Here is an 18,305-nt window from a genome sequence, read left to right as displayed (position 1 = left end):
TTGTAAAGCCATTTCCACCGAAAATCGAAAGCTCACCAATAAATAACACTAAGCTTAACCAATGCAATGATATGAGGGCAGGAGGAGCATCAGCGTGGAAGGAGCAGATTTGCCCTTCTGATGGTTTCATATTGAATTTGCAAGGAAACGGACAAAAAACCCACTTACAACATTGTATGCCAAGTTACGGACATATTGCTCATTCACAGCATTGTTTGCACAGAAGAACACAGTGCCTCATTGGGGCAACATATTGCAGCACTTGATGTGTCTATGACTACGTAATACAGAACCATAGAAACTGTGTGTGCCGCTGCATAGGCTCCAAGCATACGGCTTTGCCATGTTCATTAGATTATGCATCTGCGAAAGCTGAGCAAGTACTATCAGAGAAATGACCGAATGGCAGTTTTATGGACCAACGGGCAACTCAAGGACAAGATCCGGGGTGCAAAAATTAACAATACAAGAGGGATAGTCGTTCACTGCTGATCTATAATCCAGAACATTTTACTCTTCATCTAGGATCATTTTGTGTCCGCAATGGAAAATAATGTGCACGGCTATATTTATATATTCAGTTTTATATTTTTCTTCTATGCATTTGTAACTTTCATCCCCTGATGCTTTATTTTAATAGAACTTCTTATGTTTTCTAATTAGTTCTTTCGGTGAATTAGAGCTTCACAACCTTAGTTACAATAAAAGCCAATTGAACTTAACCAAGGTTCATTTTAAGTCCATCTGGAGGTTGTTAAGACAAGGATCTGGTTTAAAGCGTTCGTTGGTACGCTTTGCATACTCCCTGTAGAGGTAGTTCATTTGAACTGTTCCTTCTCTTCGCGGAGATGTAGAAAGTGGTGTTGAGACTAATTTGAACACACCAATGTTCAGCTGGGGGTTATTGCAATGCAGGGATGATAGTCTTTGAACTTACTGCGCTCTTATTAAATTTGCATGCTGCATAATGTAATTGATTTGGTAAGTGTCTACAAGCGACAGATATTGAATACAAGAGAGGGTAGTGCAAGTCTTAAGTAGCCACATGATTGATCATTGCATAGGAGGACCTCCAAGTTCCATGCACTCTTTGGCATCTTAGGCCCCCTGTTCACGGGCGAGGCAGAATAACGCTAGCACCAGGGAGCAGGGGAGAGAACGGACAGGCTCATCGCAGAGAATAGTGGCAAATTGCAGCATGCCGCGATTCTCCGCTTGTGGACAGGGGGCTGCGCTTTCCATAGTTAAGTCTATGGAAAGCGTGCACTGCGTTACTCGCAGGCAGATTATCGCTGCGAGTTACTCAATGTAATATCGTCCGTGGACAGGAGCCCTTAAGCCCAGATTCACACACCCCGTTTTGCAACAATTTTGCAATGTTTTAATTTCGTTTTTCTCTCCTGTTCTAAAGCTCATTTAAAAAAAAAAAAAAAAAAAACCACACACAGACTGACCAGATGTTATTTTGAAGTCTGAAATCAATTTAAAATCTACAACACACAGCACTTTTGCTTTTGGCGTTTGTGGCAATTTTGGGCTTTTCACAAAATCTGTTGTCTGTGGCTTTTTGTCTGGTGTTTTGTCACATAAGCTGCCACCCAGGATCTACACTGATCAGCCGTTTGTTAGGCTGATGCACTTTGGAAACAGACAACTTCATTCTCACTGCAGAGGGCAAGCTTGGTATTGCAGGCCAAGTTCCTATTCACTTGCTTGCAATACCAAGCCCGGCCACTGCAGTGAGAATGGAGCAGTCTGCTTCCTATAGAAATGAGCTCAGTGAACAAATGAACAGTTAATTGGCAGGAGTTCTGGGGGGTGGCCCTTAGCCAATCTAACAATGATGGATTAGCCTAAAGATTTACAACTGGACAACCCCTTCAAAAAACAAAACAAAACAAAAAAAAGAAACACCATTCCATTTGATTAAAACGAGTTTTTATATACAAAGCGCTTAAAGAGATTCTGTTACCATCTTTCTGCAGCCCTCACAGAGAGCACCACAAGGTGGTCACATATTACTCTGAAATGATGCAGTGTTTTAGAGAAAGCCATTTTAAAACTAAAAAAACTACCCCCGGGGCGGCTTGATTGACCGGACTTTACTTATAGGCAGACCCAACTATTGAGCAGAATATGTCTCAGAAAAACTCTTAATTCTGGTTCTAAAATGCTGACCATACATACAATTCTAATCCATGAGCCAGCAATTTGCTTGATGTCAATCGAGCAAGTAGGGGGAAGAAGGAGGTAAGCTGCCCGGAATCGAAGGTCGAAATGTGAAAGTTACAGATGAGGATTGGAGGAGTTTTATTGCCAGCAAAAATTAAATGTTCTTTGATTAATTTCCCCTAAAATTCTATTTTAGATTCGGGGTGGGTGGGGTGTCCTACTCCTCCTGGGTCAGGACATGCTACATGTACTTTGAGTGGATACACATGCTGTAATTTTCTCCCACATCATGTATTTCTATGGTGGGAAAAAGCATCCCCAATCACAATACATTTCCGCACTGATTTTCTTCTGCAGTGGAAATACTTTTTGCCAAGTTTTCTACATGTGTTTTGGATTTTGGGTGCAGAATTTCTTCGGACTTTAATGCTATGAAACTTCATACCAATCTACTCAACACAAAGCCGCCATACAATTGGTACACGTAATTCTGCTTGCTTTTCCTTGTTGCAGAACGTGTGGATTTTGTGTTGTATTTTTACGATATGTAATCCAAATCCTCCCTGAGAAGATGAAGGTACTGATTTCCAGAATAGTCACTGTGGATGACAGGACCTGTTGTTTGGCATTCGCTATAACTCATTGGATGCTCGGCACTTGCAGATATTCAGCTAGAGTTTGAAGGAAAATCATGAATGAATAAGTATGAAATAAAAGTGCGGGAAAACTCAAAATCAAACTTTTCATTCTTGAAGGAATATACCTCAAGCAAAGCAGAGATCTTGAAATCTACCGCCGCTTTACTGAATCTTTCTATGTAATCACAGGGTGCGCAATAATGACTAGTAACTTGAGAAATAAACTTAAAAGGGCATAGAAAATTAAAATTTACAAAAAAAAATATTTATTCTATGCTCAGCATTGGTCAATGGGTTAATTAATTAATTGTGTAGACACTAGAGATGAGCGAGTATACTCGCTAAAGGCAATTGCTCAAGCGAGCATTGCCTTTGGCGAGTACCTGCCCACTCGAGACCAAAGGTTCGGGTGCCGATGGCGGGCAGGGAGCTGCGGGGGAGAGCGGGGAGGAACGGGGGGAGATCTCTTTCCCTCTCTCCCCCCCGCTGCCTCCTGCTGACTGCTGCTACTCACCGCTCCCCCGCGCCGGCACCCGAACCTTTGTTCTCGAGCGGGCAGGTACTCGCTAAAGGCAATGCTCACTTGAGCAATTGCCTTTAGCGAGTATACTCGCTCATCTCTAGTAGACACGTTTTGTACTGCAGTCCATATACATCTTTTCCTGTCTACCCCACGCAAGTCATTTGGAACTTGTGTAGAAAAAAATGAGGAATTAAGATCTGCCACATTCTGAGAATTTCAGAATAATTTGCTCTCCTCTTTGGATAATTGTAATCAGCAGGTTGTCTCGTCATCAATCTTTCTCATAAACCACAAATGTTGCAAGGTAATCGGAGAGCTGTGATGGACTGCGGGAATTTTAATGTATCAGATATCTAAGCTTGCTTTGCAAATTTCTTTTCATACAAGTCCCAGGAAGCATCTGTTATTGCGTTTGAAAGCTTCGAATGCAGGTCTCCGGATGCAAATAATTTTCCTTTGTCATTAATGTCTCTATTTAATAGGTAGGTATAAATTTCTTTGCTAAGACTTTCCCCAGTGGTGTTCCCAGTAATAATAATGTCCGCTATACAGCCACGGGCTCTGTAACAAAAACTACTACACAGTGGTGTTCTCCGGTTAGTGGCACAGAAGCCATCTGAGGTTCTTAAGTGTCTCTAAACGGCTCCTATAGCCGCAGGAATTTCATAGCATTACTAAAATTTACCAGCAGGGTCAGAAGCAGATAACTGGCTTCTGGCCCATGGATGAGAATCATATGCATGGTCAGCATTTTAGAAGCAGAATTAAAGAGTTTTTCTGAGACTAAACTATTGATGACTTATCCTTATCAATAGTTGATTAGCAGAGGTTCATCGCTCGGGATCCCCACCGTCCAGCTGATTGAAGTGATCGCAGTGCTTGGGCGAGTGCCAGAGCTGCTTCAGTTCATACCAAGAACAGAATATGTATCTGGTATAGCAACTCATTTTCATTCACTCGAATGGAACTGAACTGCTCTCGGGGCATGCGTCTTGATAAATGTGACATCAGATGCCTTAGAAGAAGTCACTGTGATGATCAGCAATGATGCCAAGCAGCAAAACCCCTGCCAATTAACTACAGATGATCAACCCTGAGGATAGGTCATCAAATGTTAAGCCTGGAAACCACTTCAAGGTGGCCATATACATTAGCTGAATCGTTCAAACTCCCCCAAATCAGCAAGTTTGGCTAATTTATCGGATATGAAGGAAGCTTCCTGACTCCCCCAATGGCAGAGCTAATGATTAAGCAGTTGGGAGATAATGATTAAGTAGTTGGATTTCAATCTACCTGATCCTTATGTCACTTACAGAGGTGTCCAGAAACCACTTTCTCCTCTCTACATTTAGGGCAAAATTTAGGCATCAGGTGCAATTTCTGCACCTTTTATAGATACACCCCAGAATGGGATATCTGGTTTAGACGTAGTAACATTTTCAGCTTTTGAGTGAAGCTAAGCTTCAATTATGGTACATTCTTCTCCAGTTTAGGTTCTAGGCAAGAACAGTCTCCCATAAAACCAATAGGATGCATGAACAAGAGCAATCTAAAGAATTGTGGATGATATAAGAGTAGACCAGCACATCAGGAAGAGGTACGAGAGGGAAAGCAATGGGAAAAAAAAGAAGGGAGAGGGTGGGGGGTAGGAAAGACTGCTAATCACAAGAGCTAAGCCATTCCACGAAGGAATACTTTTCCAGTTTAGTTCCTCTTCATTGTAAAACTAAAAATTAAACTTTGACAAAACCTTATTATCTTTTTGTAATCACAGCAACAACAAAAAATAAATTTATTCCTTGTCATCAAGCTATAACAACCTCAGAGTACTTCAGCTCCTCTTTTCTCATTGCATTATCACACAACACATTCACAAATTAGACTCAAATGTATCATCCAGCTGTTTTTAGGCGGAACATGCTCAGTCGAGTTTGGAGAATTCAAAGTGTGCTGAATATTTCATTCTGAAAATGTTCTTCAATGAATCTTTAACTTCACTAATATATTCCTTGTCCCCTTTCCCTTGCCCAGATGTATTAAATTCGAGCAGCATAAGGGACACGCTCTGTCCCGAGGACACGCTCTGTTCCAGCGTCAGTCCTGATGTGGCTGCTCTACGCTCCACTCTACACAGCAGATACGTCTATCTTTTTTTATAGGCGGCCTTTGAGTATCGCAGGAGGAAAAACGTCCAAGTTGTGTCGCACCTGTTCTTGCCTCCCGTCTCTGCCAAGCACACCAAAGGGAAAAGATTAAGACGCTCCATATTTCTCTAATGAATTCCGCCAGGCGCCAAGTTTCTCCGTTGTAAAGAATCATCATCACACTACAAAACGAGAACTCAGTGACTTGAACTTATGATACAACATTCTATGTAGCACTGAAGCAAATGATAATGCGTTACAGAGAAAAATGAGCCCACAACTCTGAAAACTGCTATGGTACAGAATTAGAAAAACATGGCCGCTTTCTTCCGGAAACAGCGTCACATCCGTCTGTGAGTTGTGTCTGGTTTTATAGTTCAGATGCAGTGAGGCGAATAGGGCTGTGCTACAATACTGCACACAATCTGTGGATGGGTGTGGCATGGATTTGGGAAGAAAGCAGCCATTTTTTCTAGTCCTGAACAAAAACCGTGCTTATCCGTAGGATGTTGTTGGGTTTTGAAGCTGAGCCGGAGCCCCAGCCATCCATATGAGTGTAATGAAAAGGATTTGCTTCAGCTTTTCATTCCCAGAAACATCACAGCTCTTGGCCAAAGTCTTGCTTCATATTGTAGCTCAGGTCCATTCAATTAAAGAGTAGTTGGTTATTTTTCATCTTAAAGTGACCTTATGGTTAATTCTGTCCTGGAATCCGAGGAGTGGGGGTATAATGCCTGCAGTAGTTCTTCTCTGCCATCCCCTTAATCTATCAGTTCTGGGACCAGTTTCTAGCAAAGATGGCTAATGCAATCTTTAACCCTTTCCAATCCACTGTCTGACGTCTGAAGACATTCTGATTGAAGGCTGTACAGCTCCGATGTCTGAAGACATCCGGCAGGGTATTCTTGCTGTATATTAGTGGCCGCTCTGGGCCTCTCCAGCATGTCTCACACCGCAGTACTGGCTCTAGCCAGCAGATGGCACCATTATATAATGCCAGAAAGAGAAAGCCCCCTTGGAAACCCTGAATCCAAAATTGGATTGCAAAGGGTTAAACTACCTAATCCCCCACAGTACATTGGTAGTGTTAGACTACTAATGCACCATACCTTCTCTCCGATTGGCCAGACTTACTCACGTGATCAGCGCCGCCCAATCAGAGAGCAGTGAAGTGTGGGCATTAGGCAGTTAGAAAATGGCTTCCGCCATCTTGGACTGCCAAGCATAGGGCCAGGAACGGGCAAATTGAAAGGACAGTAAAAAAGAACAACTGCAGGTAATAAATCCCCCCCCACCCCGAAACCAGAGGGTTGGTTTAATAGTCTGTGTTTTGCATGCTTGCGTTTGATGGAGACCCAGGTGCCACAAATACGTTGTTGCTTGAGCAAACATTTACTTCAATATGCTGTGTTCAGACTTCCGTTCCTCCCAGAGGTTTCATTATAAAAGCTGAAAAAACACAGTGCAACATGCTGGGCTATTTCTTCCAGTAATAAGATGAAAATCTAATGGAACCCATTATTGCCAATGGCTTCTGTCCAGCCACACTGGTTTATTTTGATAGATCCGGTACCCTTGCTTTTCCATACTCCAGATCAAAGATGGAACTGAAGAATGGAAATCTGACTAGAGCTTTGCTCTGCAGCTTTTGCACTGGTGAGAAAATCATGGAGATCTTGCTGGTCCCTGCTTCTACCCAACCCAGCCCCCCCCCCCCCCAAAAAAAAAGACCGTGTAGTGAAAAAAAAAAAAAAAAAGATGCTCATCTAGATAATTGGAAAAGTTAGGAGATGGGAGTTAACCACAACAGCACTTACTTAAAGGAGTTGTCTAGGATTTTTTTGCATTTTCCCAGGGAGCAGATAAATATAAGGCTAGGTTCACGTGGGCATATTTGCACGCGCAATACTCTGTAAATAGATCCTATTGATTTCAATGGGTTTGTTCACAAGCATATTTTTCCTGCACATTTCGGTTGTGCAAAAAAAAAAAAAAAATACACAACATGCTCCACTTTCCTGCGCATTTGTGCAGCAAAAGTCCTCATAGTAGTCAAAGGGGATGTGCAAATGCGCATGCAACACACTAGGAGATGCATGAAACAGTGTGCAATTGTGCAGGAACACACACATCTAGAACTCAGACTAATTAGCCATTTCAACTGGTGCAAGTTTTTTGCCGCACGCAAAATGCATATGCCCTGCACGTGCAAAAAGTACAGCAAAATATGCTGATAGGCTAGCAATAAAAGCAACTTTCATTCAGCAAAAACGCTACACACTCCTATGCATAGGCAAAAATACTTAAACCCATGTGAATCTGGCGTAATGAACAGCGAGGAAAAAGAAAAAAAAAAAAAAAAAAAATCACCTTTCAAACATCCTGCTGTTTTGGCCCAGAAGCTCCCTTTAAATGGTTATGTGCAGTTGATCACTCATATGGAACACGGTGACCTGAGAGGTGTTGCTGAAGGGATGGGACATTCAGTAGGCAACTTTTTTCTTATCACCTCATGCCATAAAAACTTATCTGCTCCCTAGGAAACGTTAAGCTTCTTAAGAGAGTGTTTACTCAACTTATCCAGATTGTTGTCCGTTAAGTCTTGTCTGGTTAGGTAATGCATGGAAATCCAGGAAATCTGGGTGACAATTCCCATGGAAGCATTAAAGAGGTTGTACCAGGATTAAGAGTCATCCATCTCCAGGATACAGAATAATTGAGATCAATGGGTATTCGACTGCTTGGACTTCCAACGATGCGGTCTTCAAGGTCCCTGCATGGATGGAGTGGAGGTCGAGCATGCACATGGCCCCTCCATTCATTTAAATTTAAGTTCAAGTGGCTAGAGGATAAACCTTTAATCCTGGCACAACCTCTTTAATATCAGCCATATTGGTTTCCATGCATCTCTTCCTACATATTTCCATCAGGAATGGCTAAAACCAAATTTTATACCACTGACAAGACATCTGGAACTTCTATTGACTAGTATTCATACGATGAAACTCTTTCTAGGACGAACACATTTTATACTAGAGATTCTATCTATGTGAACGGTCGCGTATAGTAAAGAGGATCGGCAGAGTAAAAGCGAAAGAGGCAGATGCTTAAATATAGCAATCAAGTACCCAGCAAAATAATGAGAATGGGTACATTGTAGAAAGAAAAATGCCTGTTGCTGATGAAAGACTGGCATAGCCGCAGTACATAAACTCTACCTGGTGACTTGTCCCGAGAGAGCTATTGTTACCTCACAGCGTGTATTCCAGCAAAATTTGGAGGAAAGCCCAGGAGCTACAAGCACTTAACGCTCGCAATTGTGATCCCTTCCATTAGTAGGTTTGTGGCTCAAGCAAAGGAAAAACCAAAGTGCAGGGAAAAACGCTGGCATCTAAAGCTTTGCATAAGAACACAGAATTACAAGGGCGGGCTCGCGAAACTCTCTCTTCTTGCCATCCCGTTGAGGAAGATCTTTTATGACTGAATAGTAGGAGCCTTTAAGTTGTTTTGATGCAGAGAATAGAGACCTCCAGCAGCTGATCGCAGCCTTTCAAGTGTAAGTTCAAGAAAAATTACCACATGTCAAGTGCTAAGGAGCCGGATTCCACTTCCCATTTTACTCAAGCAAACAAGCAAGCAATAGTTGTACAGTTCTTTCGCACACACCTTCAGACCTTTTAAGTGAAGTCAGCGGTGTCAAGAGGACAACAAATTTCAAAAAGAATATAATCCTTGATCGGAAATCAAAAACACTTCCACCTGCTATGGGGTAATGGTAAGAAATGCTTGTTCTTGAAAGAGATTTTTACTTAAAAGGGTTGACCCTTGATATTGAAAGGGATTTTCAGGATAACTTTTTGTTAACCCCTTTAGACATGGCCATTTTTTGCTTTATCCATTTTATTTTTCTTCTCCCAACTTTCAAAAAATCTTAACTTTATTCTTTCATCAACTTAGCCATCTACAGGCTTGTTTTTTGCAGGACACTTGAGATCACTGCCAATCTGTTAAATCCCAGGGCTACTGTTACTTCAGTCAGCACAGAAAGCAGATTATGCTGACCATAGCGCAGAGATCCAGTTGGTACTGCAGGTGCAGTTCCCACTGAATTCAATAGGAGCTGTGGGGCAAATCTGTCAGACATCACTAGAAAAAAGTCCCAGAATACCTTTCTCTATATATAGTTTTTTTTTAAACTATTAATAAATACTTTGTTTTTAGTCCCCTAAGGGGACATGAACGTGCAATCATTTGATTGCTTATCTAGTATACTGCAATACTACACTACTGCATTATACTGTATCTTGGACAGGCATTCACAGACATGTCTTAATAAGCAAACATTCATGGCAGCACTTCAAAAGCCCACAGATTCCAATGATACCTGAACAGTCCGCCCTAGTCTCATAGCGGAAGGCCATTCCAGACATGTCAATCCGAAACAGGACATGTAAATCCTATTGTCAGATATGACAGTGCCATTTATATGGTTAATAGCTGTGATTGGAATTATTTCCAATCACGGCCGTTGCAGGCAGATGTTAGCTGTCAGACAGCCAACACCTGCTGTGTATGGAGTGGGCTCAGCTCCCAAGTCGGCTCACTCCAAACAAAACACATATCTGATGTACATATACTTCAGGTGTCAAAGAATTAAAAACAGCTAGCCTTGGGGAAAAAAAAAAAAAGTACAGCTTGTAAACAGAACGCTGGAGGGAAACATGGCAGATGTGGTGCTGGAGCTGTGGGGTTCAGAGACGGGCGAGTATAGGCTCTTAAATTTTCAGCATGGTCAGCTGTTATAACAGAGAACTTTTCTCGGAAAACCCCTTTAAGTCACCCCCCCTATCTTGTGTATAGGTGATAACTAGCTGATCATTAGAGGTGCAACTGCTGAGACCCCGCCAATCTGGAGAATACAGGGTCAGACACCCCAAGTGGAGAGGTGGTCGCACAACTACACCATCACAAAATTCATTTAAATGGGACCACTGAAGATCATCGAGTGCCTCGACGATCTCTTAATCAGTAGAGGTCCCAGCAGTTAGACCCTCGACGATCAGTTAACTTAATTTGTAACTTTTTTTTTAAAGTGAATGTCTTTTATTGAACACCTTTGTTTCTAAATAGGTCAAAAAATTTGAGCGGATTGTTTTCTTAATATATTTTTCTAAAGCAAAATCCTCTGCAGGGACATTAGTGCTCTAAAAAAATATAAAACTGGCTGCATGCTGCCACTACTTGGAGAAGTTTTCTTATTTAGGCTGCCTGTCCACGGGCGTTGCGGTATCCTGCGGCGGATCTCCTGCCCGGGAGCAGGAGCCGGAAGACGGATCTCCGCTGCCAGCCTTATCTAATAGATAGGCTGACCACGGAGAATACCGGCAAAATCGCAGTGAATCCCAAATGGCAATGATTCTCCGCTCGTGGATGGGAAAGGGGGGGGGGGGGCAATTAGCAATTAGCCTATCCAGGGTAATTAGAGCATCGTATCGGAAAGTGGAACTTCAACCACTATTTAACCCCTTAAGGACCAAGGTGCTTCAGTCCAAAAGGACCAGACACTTTCTGGGGTTGTTACCGAACTTATAAAAATTATTTTTGCAGCGGTTTTTTCCATGACAGGAATATTTTTTTATATATTTTTTTAACTGATTCTTTTTTCCATTTTTTAATTTTTACTAGGAGGTAAAATTTTTTTTTTAAAAAACCTGTAAAACTAGTTTCTTTTTAAAATTAGTATATTTATGCTAAAATAAAGTACAGAAATAGATTCCTGTACAGGATTCCCCACTTTGCTTCAGATGTTTTGATATATAATTTGTATAGTCTCAGATTACAGGGTGCATACGGCAACGGCTTTGGTTGGTGTCGGGTCATTTTCTTTGTTACCGTGTTCCCCTGAAAATAGGGGTAGGGGGCTTTTACCTACCTGGTCCGCGGCGTCCCGATGGTGTCGAGCAGCGGCGCGGCGTTCTCTGCTTTGAATACCCCGCTCTAGCAAAGCGAGTGCTGTGATTGGCTAAATCGAGCGCTGGTAGCCAATCACAGCCAGAGCTCGATGTGCAAATCACAGCCATTCAGTGATGTCATTCACTGAATGGCTGTGATTGGCTGCCAGTGCTCGATTAGCCAATCACAGCGTTTGCTTTGCCAGAGGGCGGGGTGTTCAAAGCCCCATTGCCAGCAGAAGGCAGCTGTGAGATGAAGAAGGACGCCGCCGCAGACGCTGCTACAGACGGCGGCGGGACACCGCAGACACCCTCGGGACGCCGCAGAGTATTAATGAGTTAATTTTTATTGGAGGGGGTGGGGGCACCCGAGATAGGTCCTATTTTCGGGGGAGGCCTTATATTTCAAGCCTCCCCCAAAATTTGATAGGCCTTACTATCGGGGTAGGGCCTATTTTCGGGGAAACAGTATATATTTTTTATTATATACTCTATTTTTTTAGCTTACTGTTGTGAGATAATATATAAATATATTTTTTTAATATTACATTATGCTATATAATAGGGGTTATTCCTATTTTTTTTTATTTATAGTTTTCTACTGCAAGTGGTGCATACATAGGAGCAGCATCCATAGGAGTCCTAGTTACAGGGAAGAACATCCCCATGTAGTGACAATAGTCACTAAGAGAGCTGATCTGGGTCTGCTAGGACCCTGCAGCTCTGCTGTAACAAGAGGCACGTGGTGATCACATGATTGCAAAGTTGAATTGTGGAAGTGACTTCTGCTTTCTCTATTCACCACAGAGCACTCATTGAGCGCAATGTAGTCTGCATGAGAGTTTTTAACCACTTCTACCTTCTCCTCTGGGTCCTCAGCTGTGACTAACAGCTGAAGGACCGGACTTGCTCTTGCTATATTGTAGCAGAAGGAGTTTTAATCCAGCACAGTATTTTGAATGGGATTACAGCCCAGGACCAAGCGCCATAAATTTACGGTGCTTGGTTCTTAATTGGTTAAGACATATTAAGAGGACTTCAGACTACCTTGTACTGCATGTAGGCACAGATCAGAACCTGCCTTAATAGGACAGAACCAAAAAAGCAGTCAAAACACAAGCACTACTGAAAATAAAAGAGCAGATAAAAAAAGTTGGTATTACCCATAAGGCTGCTCTACAATAGACAGAATACAGATGGCCCACACACAGGATTTCATTACCAAATTTACCTGAAAGAAGATAGACATGGCTGCAATCAACCTCTTATCCATAATCGCTGCCCCAAAACTGTCAAAGTCATCAGGATTGTAGGAATAAATCTGCATCTGTAAAAAAGCAAAAGAAAAAAAATGTTGCATTTAGACATTGAGATGTTTTGACAATGTCATAGAAATTCCAAGGCCTTTCAAACGAATGGTCGAGACTAAAGCTCAGAATACAAAATGTCATTAATTTAATTATGCATCATTTTACAAGAATCCGCTTCCTCCCCTCTAGAGCTCATTTTCAGCATATATGGGCGATACTTCAACCCCTTCAGTGTTGTCATAAGGAATGTCAAGTATCATCATGTGTCAATGTTTTATTCCACACTGCACTGATCCCTAAAAGGGTGCAACTGTTTTGGCACGCTACACTTCATCTAAATTATCATACCAATCCCCCGGACATTTAAGCCCCACCTACTTTCCACATGTGTGGCGCTAAGTGCTAAGGCAGCAGAAATGCAGTCCTAAACTCTCACTCACAACCTGAAGGTTGCAGGTTGACTCAGCCTTCGATCCTTCAGAGGTTGGTAAAATGAGTCCTCAGCTCGCTGGGGGTAAAAACGACTGGGGAAGACAATGGCAAACCACATCGCAAAAACAGTCTGCTAAGAAAATGATGTGACGTCACCCCTAGTTACCTTGCTTTCCACATATAAATGCACCCAAAAATACCACAAAAGGTTTTTTTTAATAGTGGATGTACCAGGATCTCAAGTTATTATAGGCTAATCAGTGGGAGAAAACTGAATGGAGCACTGGTTTCACTTTCAACAGGGCTGCGGAGGTAGTCAAGCGGCAAGCACTCAGATATTTCCATCATCTTCATTCAAAGGAATGAATGGCCGACTGACCGTGCATGCTCGGCCAATGCTCTATTTATTCTGACATCACTGCGGGAGAAGAAACAAGGCTACAATGACAGACAGAGGGGGATACGGGACCCCTGATCTTGAGATTGGTGGGAGTCCCAGCAGTGAGACTCCCACTGATCAGAAAATTATTATGTATCATGTAGGTAAGAGATAACCTGTAATCCTGGTACAACCCCTTTAAGCTTTATAGATTATTATAAAAACGTCGCCAATTTTGAGAGACGGTCTCACAGAAAATTGGGAAAGTTGGCATGAGCCTATGGAAATCTCAGTCATAGATCTACCAAAAACAATGGGGGAGATGTATCAAAATAGCCTCCTAGAAATATCGGCCTTATTGCCTAAAGTAATAAGAGCTCAGCCTTAATATTTTAAAGGTAAACTGTCACCAAATTCATGCTGCCTGAGCCATGGACATCATGAATGTGGGACAGGTATGTGCACCTTATTTGTTTATAGGGAGAGAGCGGCCCACCAAGATGCTGCCGGTGGCTGTCACACTGCCAGCTCCATGATTTAGAGCATCATTTGGAATGAATCTTTAAAGTATGTTTTCTGAAACACCATGGTGTTTCAAAGTAAGACATACATAGCCTCACTGTATATGCCAATCTTGGTTTCATAGTGCTTGCGGTTTGGATAGCATGAACCTGGTGACAGGTTCCTTTTAAATTGCTTGTGGGGAAAAAAAAAAAAAAAAAAAGATTGGTATTGGCAACAAGTCTTTTTGAGACACATTTTTGACAATTGAGGCCCACTGATTGAGGTTTAAAGGGTCTGGCCTGGGGTCTGTATTTGTTTAGAAGGTCTGTGAATCAGCATTGATTTTGGTGTGTAATGAAAAGGGGTCATAATTAGTGATGACCGAGCATAGTCGCTAAGGACAATTGCTCGAGCGAGCATTGCCCTTAGCGAGTACCTGTCCGCTCGAGAGAAAAGGTTCGGCTCCCGGCGACGGGCAGGGAGCGGCGGGGAGGAACGGAGGGGAGGAACGGAGGGGAGATCTCTCTCTCCCTCCCCCTGCTCACTGCCGCAACTCACCTGTCATCCGTGCCGGCAGCCGAACCTTTTCTCTCGAGCGGGCAGGTACTCGCTAAGGGCAATGCTCGCTTGAGCAATTGCCCTTAGCAAGTATGCTCACTCATCTCTAGTCATAATCACTACTTGATTACAAGATCTTAGGGTGGGGGTGTGCTCTACATAAATGGGCAGAGAATATTGGAAGATAAGTAGCATGGTGCGCAAATTATCTTCTCCAAAGGAGGAACGAAAATATACTCTTAGCAACCAGTCAGGTCAAACATGTCATTTTTGGAGGACTTTTAGAAAATTAAATCTAGAATCCGATTGGTTGCAATTGACGACTCCATTTTTCTCTTAAAGCTATAGTCAGTCTCATGAAGAGATTGCCACAGATAGTGATGACATTGAGTTCATCACCCTGATATTTGTGGCTGGGGATTGGCTACCTGTCCTCCTTTTCAGTCAAAAGAGAAGGTCATGTGACCAATGTTGTCACAGGTGGCCAATCCCCAACCACAAACGGCAGAGTAATACACTCAATGTTCCTGCTATTGGCTGCATTCTCTTAGTGTAACAGTCTATAGTTCTAAATCTCCCTGTTGCATACTTGCCAACAGCCTAATTTTCGAAGGACAAGCCAGTGCCCCACCAAAATGGGCGGGGTTATGCTAATTTACAGTTAAAGGGTCATTTCTAAACATTTTGGGGGGTTGTAAAGTGTCTGTATTTAGAATGTACATGTTGCCAAATGTGCCATTGTGTATTCAAAGTCCCCATCGACCAACATTCTACAACCCATGTGCCAAAGCGTAGAGACTACTTCGTCCTGCCAGCAATACACACATCCAATCACAATGAATTAATAAAACACATTAGCAAATCGCAAATGGCAAAATAAAGTAAATAAAATACACACACAACGCATTTGAATCATAGAAAGTGGCTAATGCATTTTGATTTATCGGTCCCCAACAGCGGAGAGTACAAATCCAAAGGTTCAATATACAACTGCGCATAATTTGTCACAGTTTAAAGACATCATTTATTAACAAAAATGAGGTGTCTGACAGAGCGTGTGGTGCAGCCAACTATTTACTCTGCAGAGGGGACAAAAAAGATATATTATCGCATCTCCGAGATTCCATTTTACTTAATGCAGTCTGTAATGGGGAAGTCTTTTATTTACAACTTTATATAAAGTAATTCATTTTGATAACTCCTTCCAGCCCCGTCGTCATTAGATGATGGAAACGACCTCTAATGCAAGGTCAAAGTATGACACTGTGGTTTCTGATGATGGAGATTAGTCGATAAGGAGCCAGAGTTAATTGCTTCCTAATAGAAGAAATATCCTGCTGTAAATATATTCTGATCTGCTGTACAGGTAAGTAGCAGCACATGTCTACAGAACTCTTAAAGAGCACCTATCTTTTCTTATTACTTTACATTGTTCTGTTCCTGTTGTTATTCCTCCTCGAAAGTAATAAATTGACAACTAGTATTGCGATTCCCATTGGCAGTGCTGCAATTTAAATCTCGAATGAGGAATGGCATAGCAGCCCGACATGTCAATGAGACAGTAGGTGAGTTTCTGACTACTTTTGACAAATGTGGCCAATTTATCTCGGAGACAACCTTCTTCAGACCCTGGCACCCGGAGCCAACAGCTGAGCGTCCCGAGTCTTGTTCCTGGCAGATTGTGAAAGGGAAACCAAGGCCAGCCAGATATTTCCCGAAATGTAGTATCACAGGACGCCATTCAGATGAATGGCTGTCTTGTAATACAAAGAAAAAAATCTTATAAAAAACCACTGCTCTAACTGGCGATTTGACCAATAGTCATGTCATGTAAAAGTAGGACCAAACATGGTACTGAGCAAAAAAAAGATTAATCAGCGACTTATCACTCAGCGTAAACCAGCAAGTTCATCTATGAAGGACTACCTGTTCACAGTGAATGAAGGCGGGCTTCCATAAGAGATCTCCAGTGCGCTCCACCTTCATTCACTGAGCGATTATCGCTCCTACGTGAAAACATAGGAGCATTAGTCGTTGGGACGGCTGTCGGGCACTTAGGTACCTGAATGTCATCTCGTGAAGAAGCACCTGTGGTGATAAACTTTAGCACTCGGGCTCCCTAGCGGTTTTGTTAAAAATATACTATAAAAATATTTTCCTTCTTATGCAAATGCATACAGTATGCCCAAAACTTATTTCCGAGCCACCACATGTGTCCTATTGGTAAACAGCCCACATATAGCATGTCACCTTCATTCAGACCTGCAGGAGGGAGGAATATGAGAACATTATAGAGGTCGAGGCTTGTTTAACAGAGTATTATTACCCTGTTCTGTATCTATTATTGTATGAAAATAGCCGGCTGACCGCTAAGGCTTAGAATATAGAAGCTCAGAAATTGCTTTGTTCTGGGGCTAACAGCCATATGATTTACCATGAAATGAAGTCTGGAAAATCATTTTGGATAAATGGAAGTATAAATTTAATAGAATTTCCAAGACAACACGGATTGCTACACTCCAATATAAACAGCACATTCTAAATCATTCCAAACAAACAGCCTGGCTCTCCGCTGTAATAAACCGCTGGGTGATTATTTCACTCACTCCCGAGTCTATTATTCCCCATTTATTAGTCTTCTATTTAAAGATGGTAAGTCATTTGGAGACTCGTAGAGGAGTATTAAATATATTTCTAAAGAGAACGCATTAAAACTGTACGTTCTTGTACTTGCAAAACCTCGTATCAGGAAAACATCTAAGTTATTTACGCCTTTTGTATAAAAGCCACCTGAAATATACAGTCATCATCAGACTATAAAGACATACCTGGCTTGAAGATGCATTCAGGTTTAGACAATAGAAAAAAAAAGGATAAAAGTATTCAAACTTCCCTGGTGGGATATAAAAGTGGGCCCCTATAGTAATCATGCCCCCTCCCAGTGGCCCCTACAGTAACAGTGCCCCCAGTTGTAAAAGTGGCACCCCTCTGGACAGGCAGTAACCCCACCACAAAGTACTTCAACTCACTCTGTAGCTCCGGTCTGGCCGCTGTTGATTCCACTGCTAGACAGCATTTTTGCATCTAAATAACAAATGGTAGAGGCAGCAGCACTCCTGTGGAATACACCAATAGGTGTGAGGTGTGGGGCTGGTGTGTGCAAAGCTCAGAAAAGTTCAGACTCCTAGGACTATAAAGTTCATCCGAGTAAGATATAAATTGAGCAGCACAGCCAGCATCCAAAAAAATTCCAGCTTTACTAATCCATAAAACAGCAGCAAAAAAACTCAGCAACATTTCAACCCCTTCTGGAGTCTTCGTCAAGCTTGACAAAGACTCTCGGAAGGGGTTGAAACGTTGCTGCTCTGTTTTGCTGCTGTTTTATGGATTAATAAAGCGAGCATTTTTGCATCTGGTGTGCGATATAGCAATTCTTATGGATTTTTAGGTGTAGAATCTGAATTTACCTTTCGAAATGATGTGTCACGTAAGGTTTTTATGTAATGTGGATTGTTTATTTTTTTAAAAAAGGTTTTTGTGCTCATTTTCTGTTGAATTGTTTTTATAAAATTAAATCAGTGACTAAGCTTATTTGAATTTAATACACAGAGGATGAAGTTCTAAAAATGTTCACTGGATGGCAGAACGATGTAGTTGAGCAGGTAGGTTACCGACATGAGCCTATCTGTACTGC

General features: G+C 42.0%; 1 protein-coding gene across 2 annotated transcripts in view; it reads right to left on the bottom strand.

Moving 5' to 3' along the window:
- PTPRG (protein tyrosine phosphatase receptor type G) overlaps positions 1-18,305 on the bottom strand; it is a 525,693-nt gene that overhangs the window by 226,930 nt on the left and 280,458 nt on the right. For both annotated transcript variants that reach the window (XM_066596617.1, XM_066596618.1), the window contains exon 5: positions 12,660-12,755. In XM_066596617.1, coding sequence (XP_066452714.1) covers positions 12,660-12,755 — 96 coding nt within the window. The remainder of the gene's footprint in view (positions 1-12,659; positions 12,756-18,305) is intronic.

Source organism: Eleutherodactylus coqui, chromosome 3 (assembly GCF_035609145.1).
Source record: "Eleutherodactylus coqui strain aEleCoq1 chromosome 3, aEleCoq1.hap1, whole genome shotgun sequence".
In the NCBI taxonomy this organism is placed as follows: domain Eukaryota; kingdom Metazoa; phylum Chordata; class Amphibia; order Anura; family Eleutherodactylidae; genus Eleutherodactylus; species Eleutherodactylus coqui.
The sequence above is the reverse complement of the archived record's forward strand: the minus strand, read 5'-3'. Positions and strand labels throughout refer to the sequence as shown.